This window comes from Physeter macrocephalus, chromosome 16, assembly GCF_002837175.3.
Source record: "Physeter macrocephalus isolate SW-GA chromosome 16, ASM283717v5, whole genome shotgun sequence".
Lineage (NCBI taxonomy): Eukaryota > Metazoa > Chordata > Mammalia > Artiodactyla > Physeteridae > Physeter > Physeter macrocephalus.
The window spans coordinates 63,583,298-63,602,726 of NC_041229.1; the positions used below are offsets into that span (position 1 = coordinate 63,583,298).

Here is a 19,429-nt window from a genome sequence, read left to right on the forward strand (position 1 = left end):
TCTGCTGAGGAGACCTGCTCAGCACTGAGGATTTCCTCGTGTCCCTTAAAGTGGTCCCTCCTGAGCAACAAGGCTTCGCTGCGCGCCAGGATGGTGTAGCGAAGTCACTAATTCGCCATGAGACCCTGTATCTCCTACCAGATAACCGGTGGCGTGGAATGAAGGTAAAGACGCACGGCTCCTTATTTAAACGTGGGGCAACTATTCTTGAAAGGTGAACCCCCGCCCCAGAGAGAAGCGGCCTCCAAAAAAGGTGTGAGTCTATACTTCTCACCGGAGGAGTGAGGAAGCAACCACGAGGGGATTACGAGAGACCCTACACACAACGCACGCACCCCTGGCCCTGTGGGCGGGACAGCCCACAGCCTGCTGGCCAGACTCCCTTCTCCAAACGCCACTGTGGCAGCCGCACTGTTTGGCCTATCCTAGTCATCTCCCAAACAAAAGAGGTTTTAGAGTAGCGATATCCCAAAATATAGACCAGGCATTAATAGGCGCCTGGAGGCACGCGTCTTACTCCCCACGATTTCTTAGCCCAACAGACCACCTGACTTTACAGCAGGTTCTCCGCGTTAAGCGGCGGAGACGACCTCTAAGGGCCAGATCCTGGCCCAGGGGCTCCTGCGACAGCGTGGACAGACAGCCTCCGCCACTGGGTTGACTCCGGTTTTCGTGACCCGCCAGCCGGCAGGCCCCGCCCCGCCCCCTACACTCCGGCAGTTAGCCCGGCAACCCGCTCACAGGAGCGGCGGCCGGGACACAGTAGGCTTGTCCTGTGCAGGCCGTGCGCTTCACCGCCCCCGCCACGCCCCTCGACCCCTCACCGCCAATGGCCTGCTGCGCCGGTGCAGGATGCTCCAGGCCCAGCCCTCCTTCGACGACCATGCGCTGAGCGCATGCGCCTTGAGAGGCCGGCGGGGTGAGGGCTTCCTAGCGAGGGAGGGGGAGACGGAAATGGAGGGGCTCCGCGCGCATGCTTTCGCCCCTGACACCGAGCCCGCTGGCGAGCGCGTTGGGCGGAGCCGGGGGCGGCGGTCGCCGGGGAGATCGAGGCCCTGGGTCCGACCCCGAGCTGGAGCGGGGTCCCGGAGGCCCGCTAACCCGCCGGTGTTTGTGTGTATGTGCCCTCGCAGGGAGACATGGAGAACTGTTTGGCGGCCGCGGCGCTGAACGGGGTGGACCGACGTTCCCTGCAACGCTCGGCTAGGCTGGGTCAAGAAGTGCTGGCGCGGGCCAAAAGGAGGGCGGTGGACTGGCATTCGGTGGAGCTTCCCAAAGGCAGCGTGGGGGTCATTTCCCGGGAGCGGCCCTGCAGAGAAAGAGGGCCGGCAGCCGGCCCCCATCGCCTTCTCCCAGGAGAGGTGAGGGCATCAGTGCTGCGGGACCAGCCCATTCATTCGCTCAGCAGCGGCTTGCTGAGAACCAGGGCACGCCACACAGCAGCACCCGAGGGATCCTGTCCTTGGCGGAAGCTGTTAAGAATCAGGACAGTGAACCGGAAAGCCTTTTGAAAACTTGACATTTGACAGATTCCTATTGGCTAGCTTTAGGATACCGCTAGAGACCGCTAGTGCTCGGCCCTGGTTGGTTACTTTTTACAACAATTCTTACAGGCTACCATTTGATATTAGAGGAAAGCCAACAAACCTGTCTTTGTCCTGGAAAAATTGCATGTCTGTGTATTCCTTTTAGAGTTGGAATTCTTTCTCAGTAAGAGTCTTTTACTGATTTAAACTTGCAGTGGCCTTTCAAAAAGTAAAAAGGAAGGTATTTCCAAAATGACTTCCTTCTCCAGTAGGGAATACAGATCTCACCTGTGACTTGCTGTTTATTCAAATAGAGAGAAGAAAGACACCCAACCCTCAGTGCTTCCTTCAGGACAATGGCTGAATTCATGGACTATACTTCAAGTCAGTGTGGGGTAAGTTGGTGTAAGCCAAAGTCATGCCCCTGATCTGCCTGCTGATGGATCACAAAGTGGATTTTTGTGGAATTTAGGGAGAATCTGGAGACTGCCTGTTCACCCTGCCCTGCCTTCGTGGGCAGGTTGTAATCAACCAAGGATTTAAACCAGGTGATAAATCCAGGTTAGAATTCATTCAACAAATATTGAATGCCTAACTTTAACTGTTATGAGGATACAGCAATGCACAAGCCAGAAAAGATCTGCCCTCACTGTTGTTTGGGGGGCGGGGCTTATTTGCTGAATTCCAAAACAAGTCCGAATATTAGCGGTTTTAAAAATTTGAACTGAATTTTTTTTTTAATCAGTAAGATCGTTCTAAACTGGAACTGAGTCTCTCTGTTTTCAAAGCAAAAACTGAAACAGAATCCCTCCATTAGATCTTAATCTCTGTTCCAAGTCCCTGATCAGGTAGTGTGCTTTTGTGTGTGTGTGTGTGTGTGTGTGTGTGTGTGTGTGTGTGGCCACACAGCATGTGGGATCCTAGTTCCCCAACCAACTTGCACCCCCTGCATTGGAAGCACGGAGTCTTAACCACTGGCCACCAGGGAAGTCCCCCTGGTAATGTAGTTTTTAAGTATGCCCCTTTGGGTCCATATCCCCTGTTGGCCACAGAGGTGGTTATGTGGCACAGATGCAGTGCCCTCATCAGAGGTAGTGTGGCTTAATGGCAGGAGCAGCCTCCCAGGTATCAGACCTATGTTCTGCCACTTCCTGGCTATAATGCCTTAGGCTAGTCAGTCTCTCTCAGCCTTACCTTCCCACATGGTAATCTGATGATGTTTCAAGTCCTTTCCAGCCCTTATAGTCTGTTTCTTTGGTTTCCACTGAGAGATGAACACCAGAAAATTGTCATAAACTGTAGCACAGGGGACTTATGTGAGATTTTGGTCCCATTCATTGAAGTGGGTGAACAAAGGTTTTAAAGGCCCTCTTCTCAAAACCATACACTAAGGTCATCTTTAAGTACTTTGAGGGAAGGCAGGCAGCCAACATTCAAGAAAATCACCTGCATGGAAGGTACTCTCTGTCTTCTAGGAACTAAAACAGACTCTGTGGTCTCTTCCAGCCTTAACATTTTATGATTCTTACGTGTTTGTAAGGGTGCTTGGTCTGTACGGCAGAAGGAAGAGAATGCCTTGTTTCTGTCCTGCTTTTCAATTTCATAATGAATATTAAGATTCGAAAAATCTCTAATATTTCTACGTCTTTTATAAAATTCTTGTGACTCCAAAAATAGGATTCCAACCAGTGAGATACGGTTCAGAGAGTATTTTTATGTTATTATTTTGTTAAATGGTTTTAGAAAAATCCATAACTTTGGCTCTACTATAAAGTGATCAAGTTAAACACTTTGGTTCATGGTTCAGTAAAAGAAATAATATTTGTCTTTGGTTTGAGGTTTAGCAAATTGATGTTCTTCATTTTGGTTTTCAGTTCATGCTTTAGTTCAAATCTCCATTAAGGAATGGAGGGTCAGAACCCCTCAGCTTTCTAGAAATAGAATTAAGAACAGTGTTCTGAGTTTACTTTCAGAATTTTGAAGCATCCCCTAAATTACATCGTTAGAGTCATGTCCTGACATGCTTTCCCCAGCTTCTCATTCTTTTGGTCTCTTGCCTTAAACATTGTCGGTACCCTTTGTTCAAAACAAGCAGGCTTATGTTGTCTTCATCATTAGTCACAATCGGGGCAAGTCTAAGGTTAACTTTGAGGGGGAGGAAGGAAGTAGACAAAAAAACTGCATTCTGATCCTTTGGATTATTTTTGCTTAAATTGGAGTCTTCTCCCTCCCCTCCTCTGCATGGGGAGAACGGCTGCATAGCTGTTGGGTTTATGTTACATTTCCTGTTGTATTTCTAAATCTCAAGGAGATGCACCTCTCTCTTCTCTTGTCCTTGTCTGAGACTTAGTAAACACAGACATGTTTGTCAGAACTTGTCATGAGAGGAGATGAAAGGGCTTGTGTATTTGACCTCGGGGTGAGGATGTTGTGAAAATTATTAAACCTGGCAGAGAGCATGGTCCTACCCAGCTTGAGTTGTCAGAGTGCTTGCCCTACAGAGGCAGCAGATGGCAGCAAAGTAAGGCCAAGTGCAGTTTCCTTCTCTGCAGCCACTTTACACGGGCTAAGATTTGTTATATGACTTCAGAGGCCTCTCAAGAGGGCAGGTAATTTACCTTTGCTCTCTTGCCTCCCTCCTTTGCCCAAGTAACAAGGAGTTTTTTGAAAATTTGACCAGTCTATTTGGTTACCCAACATCTTTCACATTACTTCTCTAGAAATATTATTCATCTGTGCCAGAGGAAGGAGGGGCAACCCACGTCTATCGTTATCACAGAGGGAAGTCGAAGCTGCACTTGTGCTCGGACACTGGGAATGGTCAGGTATGTATCCTCAGCTGTGCTGTGCTGTGCCCTCAGCTTCCCAAGATAGGAGGCCCTACATCTTGGAGCTCCTGCTGGATTGTATTATTGGATGCCTGGGTGACTCAGCATTACAGCGCTCAACAGAAACGTATCACCTCCCAGCCGTAGAGAACTTACAGCAATGAACATGAAATAGGAGTTTTTGTCCAAAATAAGAGATTGATGCCATTGTCGGATCTTCAGTTGAACCTGCAGTCCTGGGCCAAGGGATTCTTGGACAGGCTTAATGAAAAGCACTTCAAATATCCTCTTCTACATCTAGGGATATGAAAGAGATTTTTTTTTTTTTTTTGCGGTACGCGGGCCTCTCACTGCTGTGGCCTCTCCCATTGCGGAGCACAGGCTCCGGATGCAGAGGCCCAGCGGCCATGGCCCACAGGCCCAGCCGCTCCGCGGCACATGGGATCCTCCCGGACCAGGGCACGAACCCACGTCCCCCGCATCGGCAGGCAGACTCTCAACCACTGCGCCACCAGGGAAGCCTGAAAGAGATTTTTAATAATCACATATTTCACTCTAAGGTAGTGCTAAGTATCATGTCTTTGGTAATTTTAAAAAAGGAAATGCAAGGAGGGGGTTTCTTTTAACAAAATGCTTTTCCTAAAGATAACAATTACAAGCCTCTCACTGCAAATTACCCGTATTTTACCACATGTCAGTCTGGGAAGCCAAAGACTCTACTTGTTGAACTGATTCAACATGAGTCCTTTGTTGTTGTTTCTGGGGAGAGTAGGGTTTTTTTTGCTTTTATTTTTCTTTTTAAACTCCCCTGGTTGTACTCAAAGATAGCAAACTTAAGTTCAGAGTCTAATCTACAGGTTGGATTCCTGACTTCTCTGGCCTGTGGGTTTAGGGAAGGGACGGGAGAGTGGCTGCAGGGATGTGAGCCATCCTGTTTCCCTGCCCTGGGGTACAAGGGGTAGCACCAGAGCCCGGATCCTGGGCTTCCTCTTCTGCCCTGGCCTAGGCCCTCTTAAGAGTGCTTGACCCTAAGGGAGTTACATGTGGGCAAGAGTCATTCGTATCCCTCCCATCCCTTCCTGTAAGACGTAAATTGGTGCCTCTAAGGGAAATTGACTTTCTCAGTTCAGCCTCTTCCCCTCTAGTACTCCCACTGCTGGGAGAACCTTGGAAGAGAATTCTATTTATTGAGAGCCTGTTAAATGTCAATCACTTTTGCACTTCAGATCTTCCTTACAGTGTAGTATGCCGAAGCTATAGACTAGGAAACCAAGGCATAGAGAAATTAATCTGTCCCTCTCAGTAAATGACAGGGATAGGATTCAAACTCAGGTCGATCTGAGTCCAAAGCCCATGTAAGGATAAAAGGTAATCATGGTAAACATCTGACTAAAAATACTTCGCAGAATTCACTAAAAGCCTTAAGAACTTAGGTGACAACTTGGAAAACACTGACAGAACAATTGTTCGTTCCCAATTAAGTAGGAAAATTTTTCTCTCTACCATCCAGAAGTCAAAGTTCGGGCCCTAATCAATGTTTCTACCTCACTCTTCAGAGAAAAGACACCCCCCTTGGTGTCGGAGGCATCTGTCAGGCATCAGAGTGTGCACTAGAGGCATCCCAGCCTGTGAGTACAGAACTTCTAGGGTACTGGGCTCCACCACCACTGCAATTCCATGAACTGATCTGGTTACTATAGGGTTCTTTGTACTGGATCTATAGTATTTTTAAGTTGGGATATTTTCACCCTTGGGGACAGTGTACAACATTTTAGTTCAGTGTAAAATTATGTTTTCTTGGTATCCTTCCTTCACTTGAAATTTCAGGGATACTCTTTGTGCCTGAACTCATAGTTGCGGTTGGAAAGAATGCAAAGTATTCATATCTCCATTCCTACAGCTCAGCTGGGCTGGCACTGGGTCCTGTTGGAATTCCACCATCTGTTCAAGCAGCAGGAGGGGCCTGACCCTCCTGCTTACAAAGTGAAAACCATTGCTGAAAGTCTAAAACGTATACATTTGGTTAGATCAGGTTCCAAAACATTTGAAGGGATTTGTTCCTATTTTCTGCAAATGTTTCTCTGGGAAAACATACAGTGATGTTTTTAGGATAAAATACTCATTAGTTCATGAACCCAGAGAATCTTTTGGAACTTGGAAGGGCTGTAATTCTGAGGAATGGAACTCTGGTGTGTTGCTGCAATAGTTTGCTTAATTTTTGTTTGTATACAGTGTGCTACTAGCCAGGATTCAGAATATACTAGAGTTAGTAGCAACTAAGACTATTCTGCTTTTAGTACAAGTTGTTAGGCTTAGATGCCTCCAATACTTTCTGTATTTTGGTAATGCTAATCTTCCTGATGTTGACAGTGTTGGAACCACAGATGCCAATCTTGCCCCTTTTACGCAGACAAATGAAGCATCCTTGGCTTTCTGCAATTCTGATATAGCTGTATTTTCTGAAAACCTCCTTTTGTTTATTTTCATAGTTGATGACCAATAAATAGTTGTGGCGTCATACACATTCACGTCAGTTAAATGATGATAAGCCTCCAATTTTGCAGTAACTGGGCATGAAAGGATATAGCATAAAGCAGCTTCGGAAAACCTTGGCTTCAAATCTATTTGCAAGATGGAAAGAGAGGAAGTTTCATAAAAGTATAAATATTATCATTTATTACTCTTAGCAGAATTTACTGGCCAGTAGTTTGGTCCACCTGCCCCCCGCCCCCAGGGGTGGTGTAGAAATGACAGCTTCTGCTTGTGGCTCCTTCTGAGCATTGAGTAAGCATTGGTAGTGGTCTCCCAGTTGTGGGATAGGCGCTTTGGCTCTTAATTACAGGCTCTTTTCTGGTTTGTGACTTTGCTCTTTGGCCATTTGAGCTGAGACCATTCCTCTGCCTGCACATCTGCCATGACCACTTCCCAGCCAGGCATGAAGTCTGTCCTTGGAGAATGGCTTGTGCTCAGCTCAGCTCTAAACATAAATCTTTCCACTAACTCCAGCTTCCAGTGTTTTGCAGTATCGCTCTTCTTTGACTTACGTCCCGATAAACCCATTGTAAGTTGAAAATATCATAAATTGAAAGTGCATTTATTTGTTTATTTTTATTTTTAAAGTTTATTTATTTTTGGCTGTGTTGGGTCTTCGTTGCTGCGCGCGGGCTTTCTCTAGTTGTGGCGAGCGGGGGCTACTCTTTGTTGCGGTGCATGGGCTTCTTATTGCGGTGGCTTCTCTTGTTGTGGAGCACGGGCTCTAGGCACATGGGCTCAGTAGTTGTGGCTCGCGGGCTGTAGGGCGCAGGCTCAGTAGTTGTGGTGGGGGCTTCCCTGGTGGCGCAGTGGTTGAGAGTCCGCCTACCGATGCAGGGGACATGGGTTCGTGCCCCGGTTCAGGAAGATCCCACATGCCACGGAGCGGCTGGGCCCGTGAGCCATGGCCGCTGAGCCTGCGCTCCGCAACGGGAGAGGCCACAACAGTCATGAGGCTCGCGTACCAAAAAAAAAAAAAAAAAAGTAGTTGTGGTGCACGGGCTTAGTTGCTCCGCGGCATGTGGGATCTTCCTGGACCAGGGATTGAACCTGTGTCCCCCGCACTGGCAGGCAGATTCTTAACCACTGCACCACCAGCGAAGTCCAAAAGTGCATTTAATACACCTAACCTTCTGAACGTCATAGCTTAGCCTAGCCTACCTTAAACGTGCTCAGAACACTTACATACCCTGCAGTTGGGCAAAATCATCCGACACAAAACTTACTTTATAATAAAGTTTTGAATAGTTCATGTATTGATAATTTATTGAATGCTGTACTGAAAGTGAAAAACAGACTGGTTGTATGGGTGCAGGATGGTTATAAGTGTATCAGTTGTTTACCCCTGTGATCCTTGTGGCTGCCTGGGAGGTCGCTCACTGCCGCTGCCCAGCATCATGAGAGAGTACTGTGCTTTACATCGCCAGCCCGGGAAAAGATCAGAATTGAAAATTGGAAGTACGGTTTCTACTGAATATGTATCACTTTCACACTTTTGTAAAATCAAAAAACCATAAGTCTGACCATTATAAGTCGGGGACCATCTGTATAGGAGAACCAGTCTCCAAGGGAGGGCTTTAGCCAGCCAGCTGACTTTCTGCATGACAAAGCGGAATCTACTCATAGTGTTCTCAGCTTTAGGTGAAAAGAGATGTTTCATCCTCCTAATAATGAACTTAGCAAAGCACAGTTAAAAAGAATACTTCTCATTATCCCATAGTGCCTTGCCATTACTGCTGATCTGTGATAACAAGTGCCAGTGCCTACTTTTGAGCCCCAAAGCAATCGTCATTAGCCTTTCCCTCTATCTGATTCTTAACCTTTCTACTCCAACCAGAGTGTTCCTTTTATGATCCTTCATGTTCCTATAACAATTTAGTGTTTTCACATACATGCTTATTTGTGAGCTAATTTTAGAAATAAGGAAACAAGCATAAGGAGAGGCTGAGACTGGCCTAAATGGCAGTCCTATTACATTGCCAAGCCAAGCCTTGAAAGCAGGACCTCCATCTCCCACGTTAGTACCTCACTCCATCACACACAGAGGGAGCCGGGTGGAGGTGCCCTGACGGCACCAGGACATAAAATCTCTAAACTGCTAATATCCACTTTTCCTTCCAGGCTGAGAACATCTCTAAGGACCTCTACATAGAAGTATATCCAGGGACCTATTCCATCACTGTGGGTGTAAATGACTTGACCAAGAAGACTCACGTGGTAGCAGTTGATTCAGGACAAAGTGTGGACTTGGTCTTCCCCATATGATGTTGACCATCACAGACATCACCTTTTTCTTGTTTGTTTTTTAAATATCAAGAAGAATAAAGCTACCATATGTCCTCTTAAAATTTACACGTTAATCCTGCTTTTAATGCTGACTGACTGTAGAGGGTCAGCCTTCCTAGGAACTGGAGTTTGTCTCTTTCAGTGCCTATTTTAACTTGAAAGTCCCCTCACCCTCTTCTGCCTGAAGTAACAATGTAATGATGCTGTCTGAATAGTTTTTACTGCTTGCTTTCCAAGTAAAGGTTAATTATGATAATAAAGTGAGAAATTTGGAAATGAAGAGAATTCCTTTTTATTGGCATTAAGAAGTCAAACAAAATGTTGCTCATGTACAACTGAGGCTTTATGAAAAGATGGCAGAGAGGCTGTGGACACATTTGCCCAAAGCAGGCCAACCATGTTCTGTAGCTTCTGTGGAAGAGGCATCCTCAAGCAGATCGCACCAGGCCCCTGGCAGGGAGCCCTTGCCAGGGCCGCCACACTCCTTTGCCCCTTAGGACAGGTGCCTTCCTGCCACTCATCTACAGGGATGTCTTCCTGGGGTGAAGATGCTGCTGCTTATCGGACTATCACCTGTGGCCTGCACTGTACCATTTCCATAGAAGAAGGCCTTGTGTCAGCCACTTTGTGACTGACTCCTCCTCAGGTATCTACTCTTTAGCTTCCTACAAGCTTTTAAAACAATCCTGAGGGTCTTCTGCTGACTTTAAAATCAGTGACTTTTGATCCTTAAAATTACAAAGTCATTGATGTGTCCTAAACATCTTTAAGCTACCACACCAACAGTATTGTTGCATCTCTCAGTTTAGTTGCCTAAGGAGTCACCTCATTTTGAACATGTCTTTCCTCAGAAAAAAGGCCAGTATTTTATATGATGAAAACAAAGGTTTGCAGACCTCCCTGGCAGTCCAGTGGTTAAGACTTCACCTTCCAATGCAGGGGGTGCGGGTTCTATCCCTGGTCAGGGAGCTAAGATCCCACATGCCTCACAGCCAAAACACCAAAAAAAACATAAAACAGAAGCAGTATTACAAAAAATTCAATAAAAGACTTTAAAAATGGTACACCTCAAAAAAAAAAATCTAAAAAAAAAAAGAATACAAAGGTTTAAGTAGAGCTGTATTTGCATTCCTAGCAAAGAACAGACTCTCACAGACCGAGGGCCTAGTAAAGCAGGCCTATGCCCACCACCATAGGGTAGAGGGGTCAGTTAACTGGGGATCCTTGCACCCCTAGTGATGAAATTCGTGGGTTCTGTAAGCCTGAAATCATATGCAAAATTGTGGGTGTGTACATTTTTCTGGGAAGAGGGGCCATAGGTTTTATCATTCTCAAAAGTGGTATGACCCCAAAAGGTCAAAGAACCATGGAAGGAGTCCTTCAGAAGCCCCTTCCCAGCCATCTGCTTTACCTAGATCCTTGGGGCTTTTAGTTTAGGGGGAATTCTGGTCTCCCTGATGTGCCGCAGTACCCCGACTCAGTTTTCTGTGTTCAGCTTCCTCTGGCAGGATCTGTAGTGGCGTCATGCCAGTGGCTTCCAGGACCAGCTCCCTGGGACTCCCCACTGCTGCAGGTTTCACTGTCTGTTGTTTGTTGCCCTTCTCTTCTTTCCCGATGTTGCAAAGTCTTGTTCCTAAACCCAAAATTCAGTTAGTTGAATATGCCATTTTGATGGGATTAGACTTGACTTATGTAGAAGTGTATCAAGGAGCACAGAATCCCTTAACTGTCTGAACCCTGTTTCAGTCATAAGCGAGGGTAGAGAGCAGCATGACTGCTGGCATGAACCCTGGCCCTCTAGGATTGTTAGGTTAGTCTCAGACAGTAACCTCACTGCCTGTAACTAAAAGGGGCAAAAAGTGTGGAGGGCGGAGGGCCCATACAAGAGGATTCTTAAGAGGTAGAGCCTCAGACCAGACTGTGAAGCATCAGTACTTGATGGCAATCAAGCACAGTTAGGAGAAGCAGAGCAGCACATTTCCTTAAAAGGATACAAGATCTGGAGGGGAGAGAAGAAAAGCTCTGGTATTTGCCATTGTTTCTAGCCCAGGCACACACGTCATTTTACACGCTTCACCTCACGAGTTCACCTCGCTAGTTAGTGTGGCATGCAGTACTCCATCTGGGATGGGGGCTGGAGATGCCCCTTTCTCCACGCCCCATGCAGGCATACTCTCCATAGCTTTGGGTGCAGAGGTAGGACCTGGCAGAGGGCAGGCTCACTGAGTCTCATGGTTCAGCTCCAAGAATTAACCTTTGCCCAGAGCATAACAAATGATCCAGTACCTAGAGGAAAGCCAGGCCAAGTACCTGAAGATACTATATTTCTCCTTATAGCCAATTATTAGAATGTGTTTGGGTGCAGGGGGAACTTAGAGTGGATCTGTTTAAATATAGTGATGCAGGGAGAGAGGCTGAATGTAGGTGTGTGTGCCTGGCTAGTGGTGATAAGAGCAGTGTATGCTTGGGGCCAGGGAAGATTTGTTTGGCCTCAGTCAGGTTTAGAACCAGTGTGGATAGAACGCCATGGAGCAGGCCACAGCCATGGGAATGCAGGCCTGGTGCCTGGGGCAGGTCTGACCGCCATGGCCTTCTGGTTACCCCACTGGCATTCCTCTCCCTGAGACTGGGTCTCGTGCCACCTCAGTTGCTGCCCCAGAGACTCCTCCCTGTTGGAGAGATACAGCTTTTCTTTCTCCAGTCTGTGCTGAAGCAGGAGGGCAGTGGAAGCTATGGAGAATTTAGCTTGAAAACTCTGGACTTTGGCACCATTTTCTTTATATTATCACTTGTTGGAGGGCATACCCTGTGGAAACAGCTGCTTCCAAGCAGCTTCTGCCAAGGCCTTTCACTGCAAGGAAAGAGGCCCAGGAACACCTATCCCTGCTCCCACCTTTATATTTTCAATACAAAGTGTCCTCTCAGGGAGGGGAGGAAGAGCTCAGCTGGTCATAGCTATAGATTCTCATCCCTCTACTTATTTCCCTCTCAGAGGTGGGGGAAAGATCACACACCTCGAAAGCCAAAGAAGGAACCCTCATCTAAAATACAACAGCAGCCAACACATCCATCCCTGCCCACTCCAAAGCCCAGGGGTCCAGAGGAGTCCCCCAAGAAAGTTTCTCAGTGTAGAAACAATTTCTCAGCCTCCTGGAACTGAAGACTAATAAAGGCCTTACTCCTGGTGTAAGATTAAAATCCTCATGGGCTGAGAGGTCCTTCTGGTTGAGCAGCTGTCCTGAAAATAGGGCAATGGCTTCCAATGGGGACCCACAATGAGTCCCAGTGTGGGCAGTGCCTACAGATCCTTATGCCCTTAGTGGTGGTATTCTTTAACCCTCAGTATCCCTGCCCCAGAGTGAATGTTCATTTAGTTCACTGAAGGTTGAATTAGTCAGCGCAGGGCCCCAAGAATCTAGTCTAGGGCTGGCTTATCCAAGTCACCTCCTTCACAAAGCTCTGCCAGCTGCCTTAGGCGTCGGCTCTTTCTGGGTCCCACTGGGAATTTAGATAGCACAGCATGAGGCATATCAATGATACACTGCTCTAAACCTACAAGGGCATGTTGCTTGGGTAGAGAAGTTTGGGGATGGCTGCAGGTTGCCAATGACAATGACACTGCCTCCCCTCTCAGTGGTAGAGTGAGACGCATAAGGCTGTGCCTGGTTCCTCCCGCTCTGACTTCTAAGGGGCCCATCTAGAGAGAAGGGTCTGATGGCCAGTGTTTAAAGACTCGTTTCTGAGCTTCTCAGGGCGCTGAAAGACTCCAATCAACACCTGGATGCATTCTGACTGTACATCTAGAGAAAAATCAAAACCTCCCAGGAAAACGAGGGAGGGGAGGGTAGAAAGGGACAGTGGCAGAGTCCTGCCAGTAGAGACTAGTGAAGAAAGAAAAGACAGTTGTCAAATAGGGATGCAAACCTTAGCACAAAGATCAGCCCATCCTTTCTTGTTAGGTTTCCATTTAATCAATAAAGCCCACGTTTCCCTCTTATCACAGCCCCCGCTTCGACATGATCAAGTGTTACTTCCAATCCCAGCACAGCGGACATGTGCATCAGATTCCCGAGAGACACATGGGACGGAAGCGAGCAGGGGCCTCAGCCCTGCCTTAGGAAAAGGTCTACCTGGCTTCCTGGGATGTGGCTCGGACCCGCTTCTCCTCCAGTACCTCCATTCCGGCTGGCAGAGGAGGCCACCCTGCCTCCTTGGAGACTCCTCAAGAAGGATGGGGGCCGTGTTGCCCGTGCTGTCCACCAGCAGCCTCTGGGGAAGGCCCATCTCCAGCTCATTCTCCAGATCCTCTTCTTCAGAAGAAGAGGAGGTAGAGGAGAAAGAAACAGCCATGGGAGCCTGCACTGCTACTTCTTCCTCCTTAGGGTCTTCAAGGGGCAACAGCTGTGCCGTGGGCTTCAGCTCCGCCTCTGGACGCTCTCTGGCTGTGACCCCTGAGGTTCTGGTTAGAGGCCACCAGGTGGGTCCAGCCAAGGGGCAGCAGAGGCAGCCCTGGCTCAGCAGCTGGCAGCAGGCATGCGGGTGGCAGGGAGGGCACAGGAACGCAGTGCTCAGAGGAAGCCCGCCGGTGACACATCCAGCGACCGGCCCCACCAGAGGGCAGCAAGGGGCCCAGAGGAGGGGCCTGGGGTGCTCCATGGTGAAAGGCTTGCGCAGCCTGTCCACAGCCTTCTTCCAGACGGCTGGGGGCACCCAGCTGACCCCTCCAAGAGGCACAGGAGCTGTCATGCCATTCCAGAAGTGAACAGTAATTTCTTCTTCTTTGGATGCTACATAACAGAAAAGGTCACCATTTTGTTACAGCCGCCTCTTTCATATCATGGGATCAGGGTTCTCCTCTCCCCAGAAGCAAAACCTCATCACAGCCCCTCTGCTCTGCTTCTGCCCGGCACACCTCTCCCTGGAGAGCCTGCCAGGGACATTCCTCGCCTGCTTCATGTTTACCACCCCTTCCTGTGCCGCCATGTCTTGGTTTTCACGTCAAAACCAAGATGCATCCTCAGGTGGGGGAAGGGAAGGAGAAACCTCCTTCTGTCACTTCTCTGAACACAACGGTGCTGACTGGCTGGCCTCGCACAAGGGGACTGTCCCAGTCCCTGGACGACTTGGTGGGGGACCAGTCATGAGTACTGGTGTGACCCCAGGATAACCTCACCACACCACAGGTTAAGTAACCAACATAGACGTAGTAGCCTTGGGCTATTTTGCCCTGATAAAGAATATTTTATAATCTGAAAAATATGATTTGTCTATCTGTGGCCACCCTCAGGACGAAGCTGCAAGTGACAGGGTAAGGATTTTTTAAGCCTCTAAGACCCCTAAGCAGGAGAGACACCCTTTGCTCTCTCCTCAGCCTGATCACCAGCCTGGCTCCCGGGGACTGGAAGGCCAGAGCAGCTCCCTTACCTCTCTGGGGGTCTCTTGCCTCCAAGCCCAAAGGAACGGTGCCGGGGCCATAGCGCTGTTGGTCTGGTCCCCAGAGTGCCAGCACCTTGTCCCCAAGTCGCAGTGAGTATTCCACGGATGGCGAGAACTGAATGACATCTTCCTCCGAGACCACGCACTGCCGCTGGGCTGGCAGCCCTGGGCATGTGACAAGGGGAGCCTCAAATTCCACCAGCAGGACCCCCTGCCTCTCCAGCTATGCAAAAGAAAACACTCAGAATAAGACCTGGCATTAGGAAGTACTACAGGGAGCACCACGGTTCCCTGCAATGCCTAGGGCCAGGCCCAGGGTCTCCCTCCCATGCGGCAAGGCCCAGTTAGGGAAGGGGCAGGGCCAGGTGCTGCTCGGGAGCCCATTACAGCAGAGACAGGCCGGCTGTGAGGCGGGTGCTCTTCCCTCTGCTTCTTGCCGTGGCAACTCTTGTTTATCACTTCTTGCCTTTCCTGTCCCGTGCTCTTCCTTTTCCTGTTTTGTTTTGTTTTGTTTTTCTCCTATCTTTATATTTGGCCTGCAATTCACAGGAGTAACCTGGGTCCTCTGGATCTTTCCCCAAGCACACCCCCTCCTCCCAGCACTCCCAGGAAGCGTTGTCCCTGTGTCCGCGGCCAGCCAGGGCTGGGGTATCATCCACAGGCCCTCTCGGGCGAGGACAGGCTGGGGCTGTTGGAGCAGCCCTCTGCACTGCCATTATGTCCATGAGGGGAGGCTGGGCAAAGGAAGCAAATGAGCAGCCTGGCAGAGAGGGCAGAAGAAGTACTAAGCTAATTAAAAGAACAAGCTTACAAATTGACTTTTATCAAACCACTAGACAGGATCTATATTTGAGCAAAACCCTGTTAATATTTCATTTGAAATTACATATTAGTTACTTGAAAATGACAAAATGACTTTGGTTGGAAATTCTATAATTTATATATATTTTTAGAAATCACACTTGTTTTCCCTCTATGGATCCACATTCACAAAGTCTGACTCTTTGTGGGAAGAGAAAAATCCCAAAGAAGCAAGTAGCCACCAAAGTAAAGCCCAGGCCTGGCCCCAGCATGCAGGCACCGTGCTCCTGTGTGCAGGGACACAGGCTTACACGAGGTACACACGTTTTGCTCCTCTTTCCCTTAGGCTGTCGCCCATAATTTGACACACTGAATCTTCCTGAACAAAGTGCTTTTACTGTATATTTTCTTCACTGTTATGGATTGAATAGTTACCCCACCAAATTCATATGTTGATGTCCTAGCCCCTAGTACCTCAGAACGTGACCTTATTTGGGAATAGGGTCACTGCAGATGTAACGACTTAAGACAAAGTCACACTGAGTACGGCTGAGTAGGGTGGGCCCCTAATCCAATGACTGGTGTCCTTACAAAAAGGGGAAATTTGAACACGGACATGCACCCAGGGAGAACAGCATGTGAATATGAAGGCCGAGATCAGGGGGATACTTCTACAGGCCAAGGAACACCAAAGATTGCCAGCAAACCACCAGAAGTTAGGAAAGGCACGTGGAACAGATCCTCCCTTACAGCCCTCAGAATCACCAACCCTGCCAACACCTGGACTTCCAGTCCCCAGAACCGAGAGACAATTTCTGCTGTTTAAGCCACTCAGCTTGTGCCACTTTGTTACCCAGCCCTAGCAAATTAATGCGCTCACTGACATTACATTTTCACTTCTGCATCCTGACCATGGAAGATCTGTGCTTATCCAAGAAACGGAACTGCTGGGCACACACAGCTGAGGCATAACAGGTATGACAGGGCCACCCAGAGGAGCATATGGGGAGAAGTTGGGACTTAGGGACTTGCCTCGGGAGCAGGCTTTATCTGAGCCCTGTAATAAAAGCCATCTGCTTCCCTTCTTGCCAGGACCCATGCGTCCGCAGCATCTCCACCTCTTCTCAGCCAGCCAGGCCCCTGCCATGCTGGGTCAGCAATGTGGAGACACGGGTCATAAGATGCATATCTGGGAAAAAGCAAATGGAATTAGGGAGTAGAGAAAACCAAGCCCTAAAACCATCAAGAAACACGTTTCAGAGTTAGATCTGAGCAGCGCCATGGTGTGTGCATGACAGATAAGGCAATATGGAACAGAAATCCATGGAAAGAGTGGCAATCTGTGACTTCCAATAAGATAAGGTAAACTACTGGAAGGAGCAGAAGGAGAGGAGAGTGAAGGGGACCGTCGTTTAGGATTGGGAATTGTTTCAAGGTAATCAGGGTGGGATTAGCCTTTATATATTCTGGTTATGAGTGCTGGTCTGGGACTAGACAGCAGGCCAGGAAAGACTTCAGGAAGGGAAATTCTGAGGCGGTGTGTGGGATTCCACATGAGGTGTGAAGGCTTGGATGGTGATGCCAAAGGAGCAAAATTGCAAGAAGGCTGAGCACCGTGGGGTAAAAGGAGAGGAGGAGGTGTTTGAGCACAGGAAGCACAGAGGAGCTGACTAGGAGGCTGTGAGACAGAAAAAAGGGGAAGCTAGTTCTGGGAAATTTTGTGGACAGGACCAAGCTGTAGGGAATTGTTGAGTCAGGGTTTGGGTTTCTGAAAAAAACTGTTTACTTTGTGGGCAAGCCCGGATACAGGGATGCTTAACTCAGGCTTTGAATGAGATGTTCCACACAGGTGAATCAAGAAAGGGGCTAAAGGGTTCAGGCTGGCATGTCTCTAACCTGGGCAGACTGACTTGAATAGCATGGACATGAATCACTGGGACTTGCACAACCTGTATGTGCTTATAGGCTGAGGTTCCTTTCCCCTCTTGTATTCACACTGTAGACAGCCAACTAAGGATACCATTCACAAAAAGCCAGGATAACTGAGGGATACTGAGGGAACTTGAGGAGGGACCTGGAGACCTCACCTTAGCGGTTGGTAGCAGAAACCCTTATTTCTCATGTGGTCCCATGGCAAGTCTAAGAGCTGATGGTAAAATGAGCTAGAAGTTTTATAACTGATGATGCCTGACTGCCTCCCCTCATACATGCCAACTCTGACATCTGCCACTCCGCTAAAAGGTGGGATGAAAGCCAGGTCAACCCTTGATGTCACTGGGAATGCAGTTTAGACTAGGGGAATATTAAACCCCAAGCAACTCAGAGCCCTCACGGTAAAGAACCCTTTCGGCCTTCCCAGGAAGCAAGCTCTCTCCCTCCTGGGCCATCTCTCCCACCATCTAGAACCAAGAACAGAGAGGAAAAAGGAAGCCAAGATCGGTACCTGGTGAGGGGGCTCTGCGGGGTGAGCCAGGGTGCTTGGGAGGCGAGAGGCCAGGCGAAGGAGAGGTCCCAGGTAGGAGCAGTGCCGGCCCAGGCAGGGGCCTTCAGGGTTGTGGCCACGCTGAAGTATTTGGGCAAAGGCATCCCAGGCCCTGCGGAGGAGTCCATGGCCTTGGGAGAAAACACCTGAGAACAAGCGGCACTATTATCTGAGCTGCAGCCCACAGCCCAGGAGAGGGCGCCTGGCTGGGGGCTGGGCTCTGCTCTGCGGTTTGCGGCCTCTCTGCGGCCGCACCCGGTCCCACCGACAGGCAGGGTGTCCCCAGAATCACCTGCCCGGGGAGGCTCAGCTCAGGAAATAGGGGAGGGGTTGAAAGAGCAAGAGCTGGGATTTCAGAGAAGGATTTAGCTGTAGTCAATCCTTCACAGCCTGCTGGCTGCGTGCTCACTTCACCTCGGTGCTTCAGTTACCGCCCAGGAGATGAGATGTGGAAAGCACCTGGCATATTTAAGTAGCTCAACATACGTTAGTTTTTTTCCCCCCATCTCCACCCCAGTTGTAGGGACTTCGGGGGTAAGACCACACGTTCCTTCGCAAATCCTAGTCCTGGTGACAAACTGACCCCTAACCCAAGCCACAGACTTCCCTCCTAACCCAGTCACCTGCGGGACTAGACCGAGCTGAGAGCCCAGCGCTGTGGCCTCCGTAGACGTGCTCAGAGGCGACAGCTGCCACCCAGGGCCCGAGATCCCACTCCGCTGGCCCAGCCCACCACGGCCCTGTTGAGTCTGCTCCTGCTCAAGTCCACAGTTCTAACCCCAAGGGGACTTATCACAGCCTCAAACTCCACCTCAGCCTCAGCCCCTTCCAACCGTTGGAGTTCACGACCTCAGACCAACTGACTCCTGGTTGCCTAGCAGGTTGCCATGGATGCGAGCCAGCTGGGCCGGGGGAGTGTACGGCGCATGTGCAGACGGGACTGGGGCCTTGGGCCGCATGCGCGGGGCGAGAGAGTAGGGGCTAGTTCCCCGCCTTTCTGGGGAGGGGTGTTGGCGGGGAAGGCTAGTGCGACCTCAGTTACCCAAAAGCTCGGGCTTCCCCTCTGCCCGAAGAGTCCGTTACGGTGCGCAGCCCTCACGGATCCCAGGAGAGTCTCGTGAGGGAGGGAGCTGGTCCCACAGAGACTCAAGGCTATTGACCTGCCTTCACCCGGTGTGGGCAGGAGGCTGGAGTGGAGGGAACCAGTGGGTGGCCTAAGGACTCTAAGATAGAATTTGTCTTTAGTTTAAAAAATAATAATAACCAAAAGTGCGGGCCTGTTTGTCTGTAACAGACAGGACTGCTGAGGAGCAGAGGTGTAATGGTCACTTGGGGTGGTGGGAGTGGACAATGGGGACCAAAGGAACAGAAGTCTAGATTCTGCTCTCATTTGAACATCCAGAGGAGGAGGCTGGTATTTGAGGCATCTGACAGTCATTGTGCACCGGCTGTGTGCCCAGCACTGTGTTCAGTGGAGAAGACCAAAAAGTATGTAGGGACGTTTGTGGTTGTCTCTACCCCATCCATCCCCCCCTTCC

The 19,429-nt window shown here is 49.2% G+C and overlaps 2 protein-coding genes across 5 annotated transcripts; one reads left to right on the forward strand and one right to left on the reverse strand.

Moving 5' to 3' along the window:
• Window positions 1-840: 840 nt before the first annotated feature.
• Window positions 841-9,452, forward strand: AKIP1 (A-kinase interacting protein 1). 4 transcript variants are annotated; one of them, XM_007105018.4, is made up of 6 exons: window positions 841-919; window positions 1,134-1,361; window positions 1,841-1,921; window positions 4,247-4,351; window positions 5,911-5,982; window positions 9,008-9,452. In XM_007105018.4, the coding sequence occupies exons 2-6, from the start codon at window positions 1,140-1,142 to the stop codon at window positions 9,149-9,151; spliced, it is 624 nt and encodes a 207-aa protein (XP_007105080.1). In that variant the 5' UTR covers window positions 841-919; window positions 1,134-1,139; the 3' UTR covers window positions 9,152-9,452. The 4 variants fall into 4 exon arrangements, with proteins under 4 accessions (XP_007105080.1, XP_007105081.1, XP_028357335.1 ...); XM_007105019.3 differs by lacking the exon at window positions 5,911-5,982; XM_028501534.2 differs by lacking the exons at window positions 841-919; window positions 1,134-1,361 and adding an exon at window positions 936-1,117.
• A 1,019-nt stretch (window positions 9,453-10,471) lies between these two features.
• On the reverse strand, window positions 10,472-18,590 carry C16H11orf16 (chromosome 16 C11orf16 homolog). The gene is made up of 6 exons (XM_024118550.2): window positions 18,515-18,590; window positions 17,853-18,037; window positions 16,442-16,598; window positions 14,597-14,831; window positions 13,303-13,959; window positions 10,472-10,805 (listed from the first exon to the last, which is right to left on the reverse strand). Exons 2-6 carry the CDS (start codon window positions 18,017-18,019, stop codon window positions 10,606-10,608), a joined length of 1,416 nt encoding a protein of 471 aa, XP_023974318.1. The 5' UTR covers window positions 18,020-18,037; window positions 18,515-18,590; the 3' UTR covers window positions 10,472-10,605.
• Between the last annotated feature and the right edge of the window lie 839 nt (window positions 18,591-19,429).

Coding starts and splice junctions, on each gene's coding strand:
- AKIP1 (XM_007105018.4), top strand. CDS start 1,140: ATGGAGAACTGTTTGGCGGCCGCGGCGCTGAACGGGGTGGACCGACGT. Junction 1,922..4,246: donor ATACTTCAAGTCAGTGTGGG/GTAAGTTGGTGT, acceptor TTACTTCTCTAG/AAATATTATTCATCTGTGCC. Junction 5,983..9,007: donor CACTAGAGGCATCCCAGCCT/GTGAGTACAGAA, acceptor TTTTCCTTCCAG/GCTGAGAACATCTCTAAGGA.
- C16H11orf16 (XM_024118550.2), bottom strand. CDS start 18,019: ATGGACTCCTCCGCAGGGCCTGGGATGCCTTTGCCCAAATACTTCAGC. Junction 16,599..17,852: donor CCGCAGAGCCCCCTCACCAG/GTACCGATCTTG, acceptor GCTTTTTCCCAG/ATATGCATCTTATGACCCGT. Junction 13,960..14,596: donor GGCAAGAGACCCCCAGAGAG/GTAAGGGAGCTG, acceptor TCTGTTATGTAG/CATCCAAAGAAGAAGAAATT.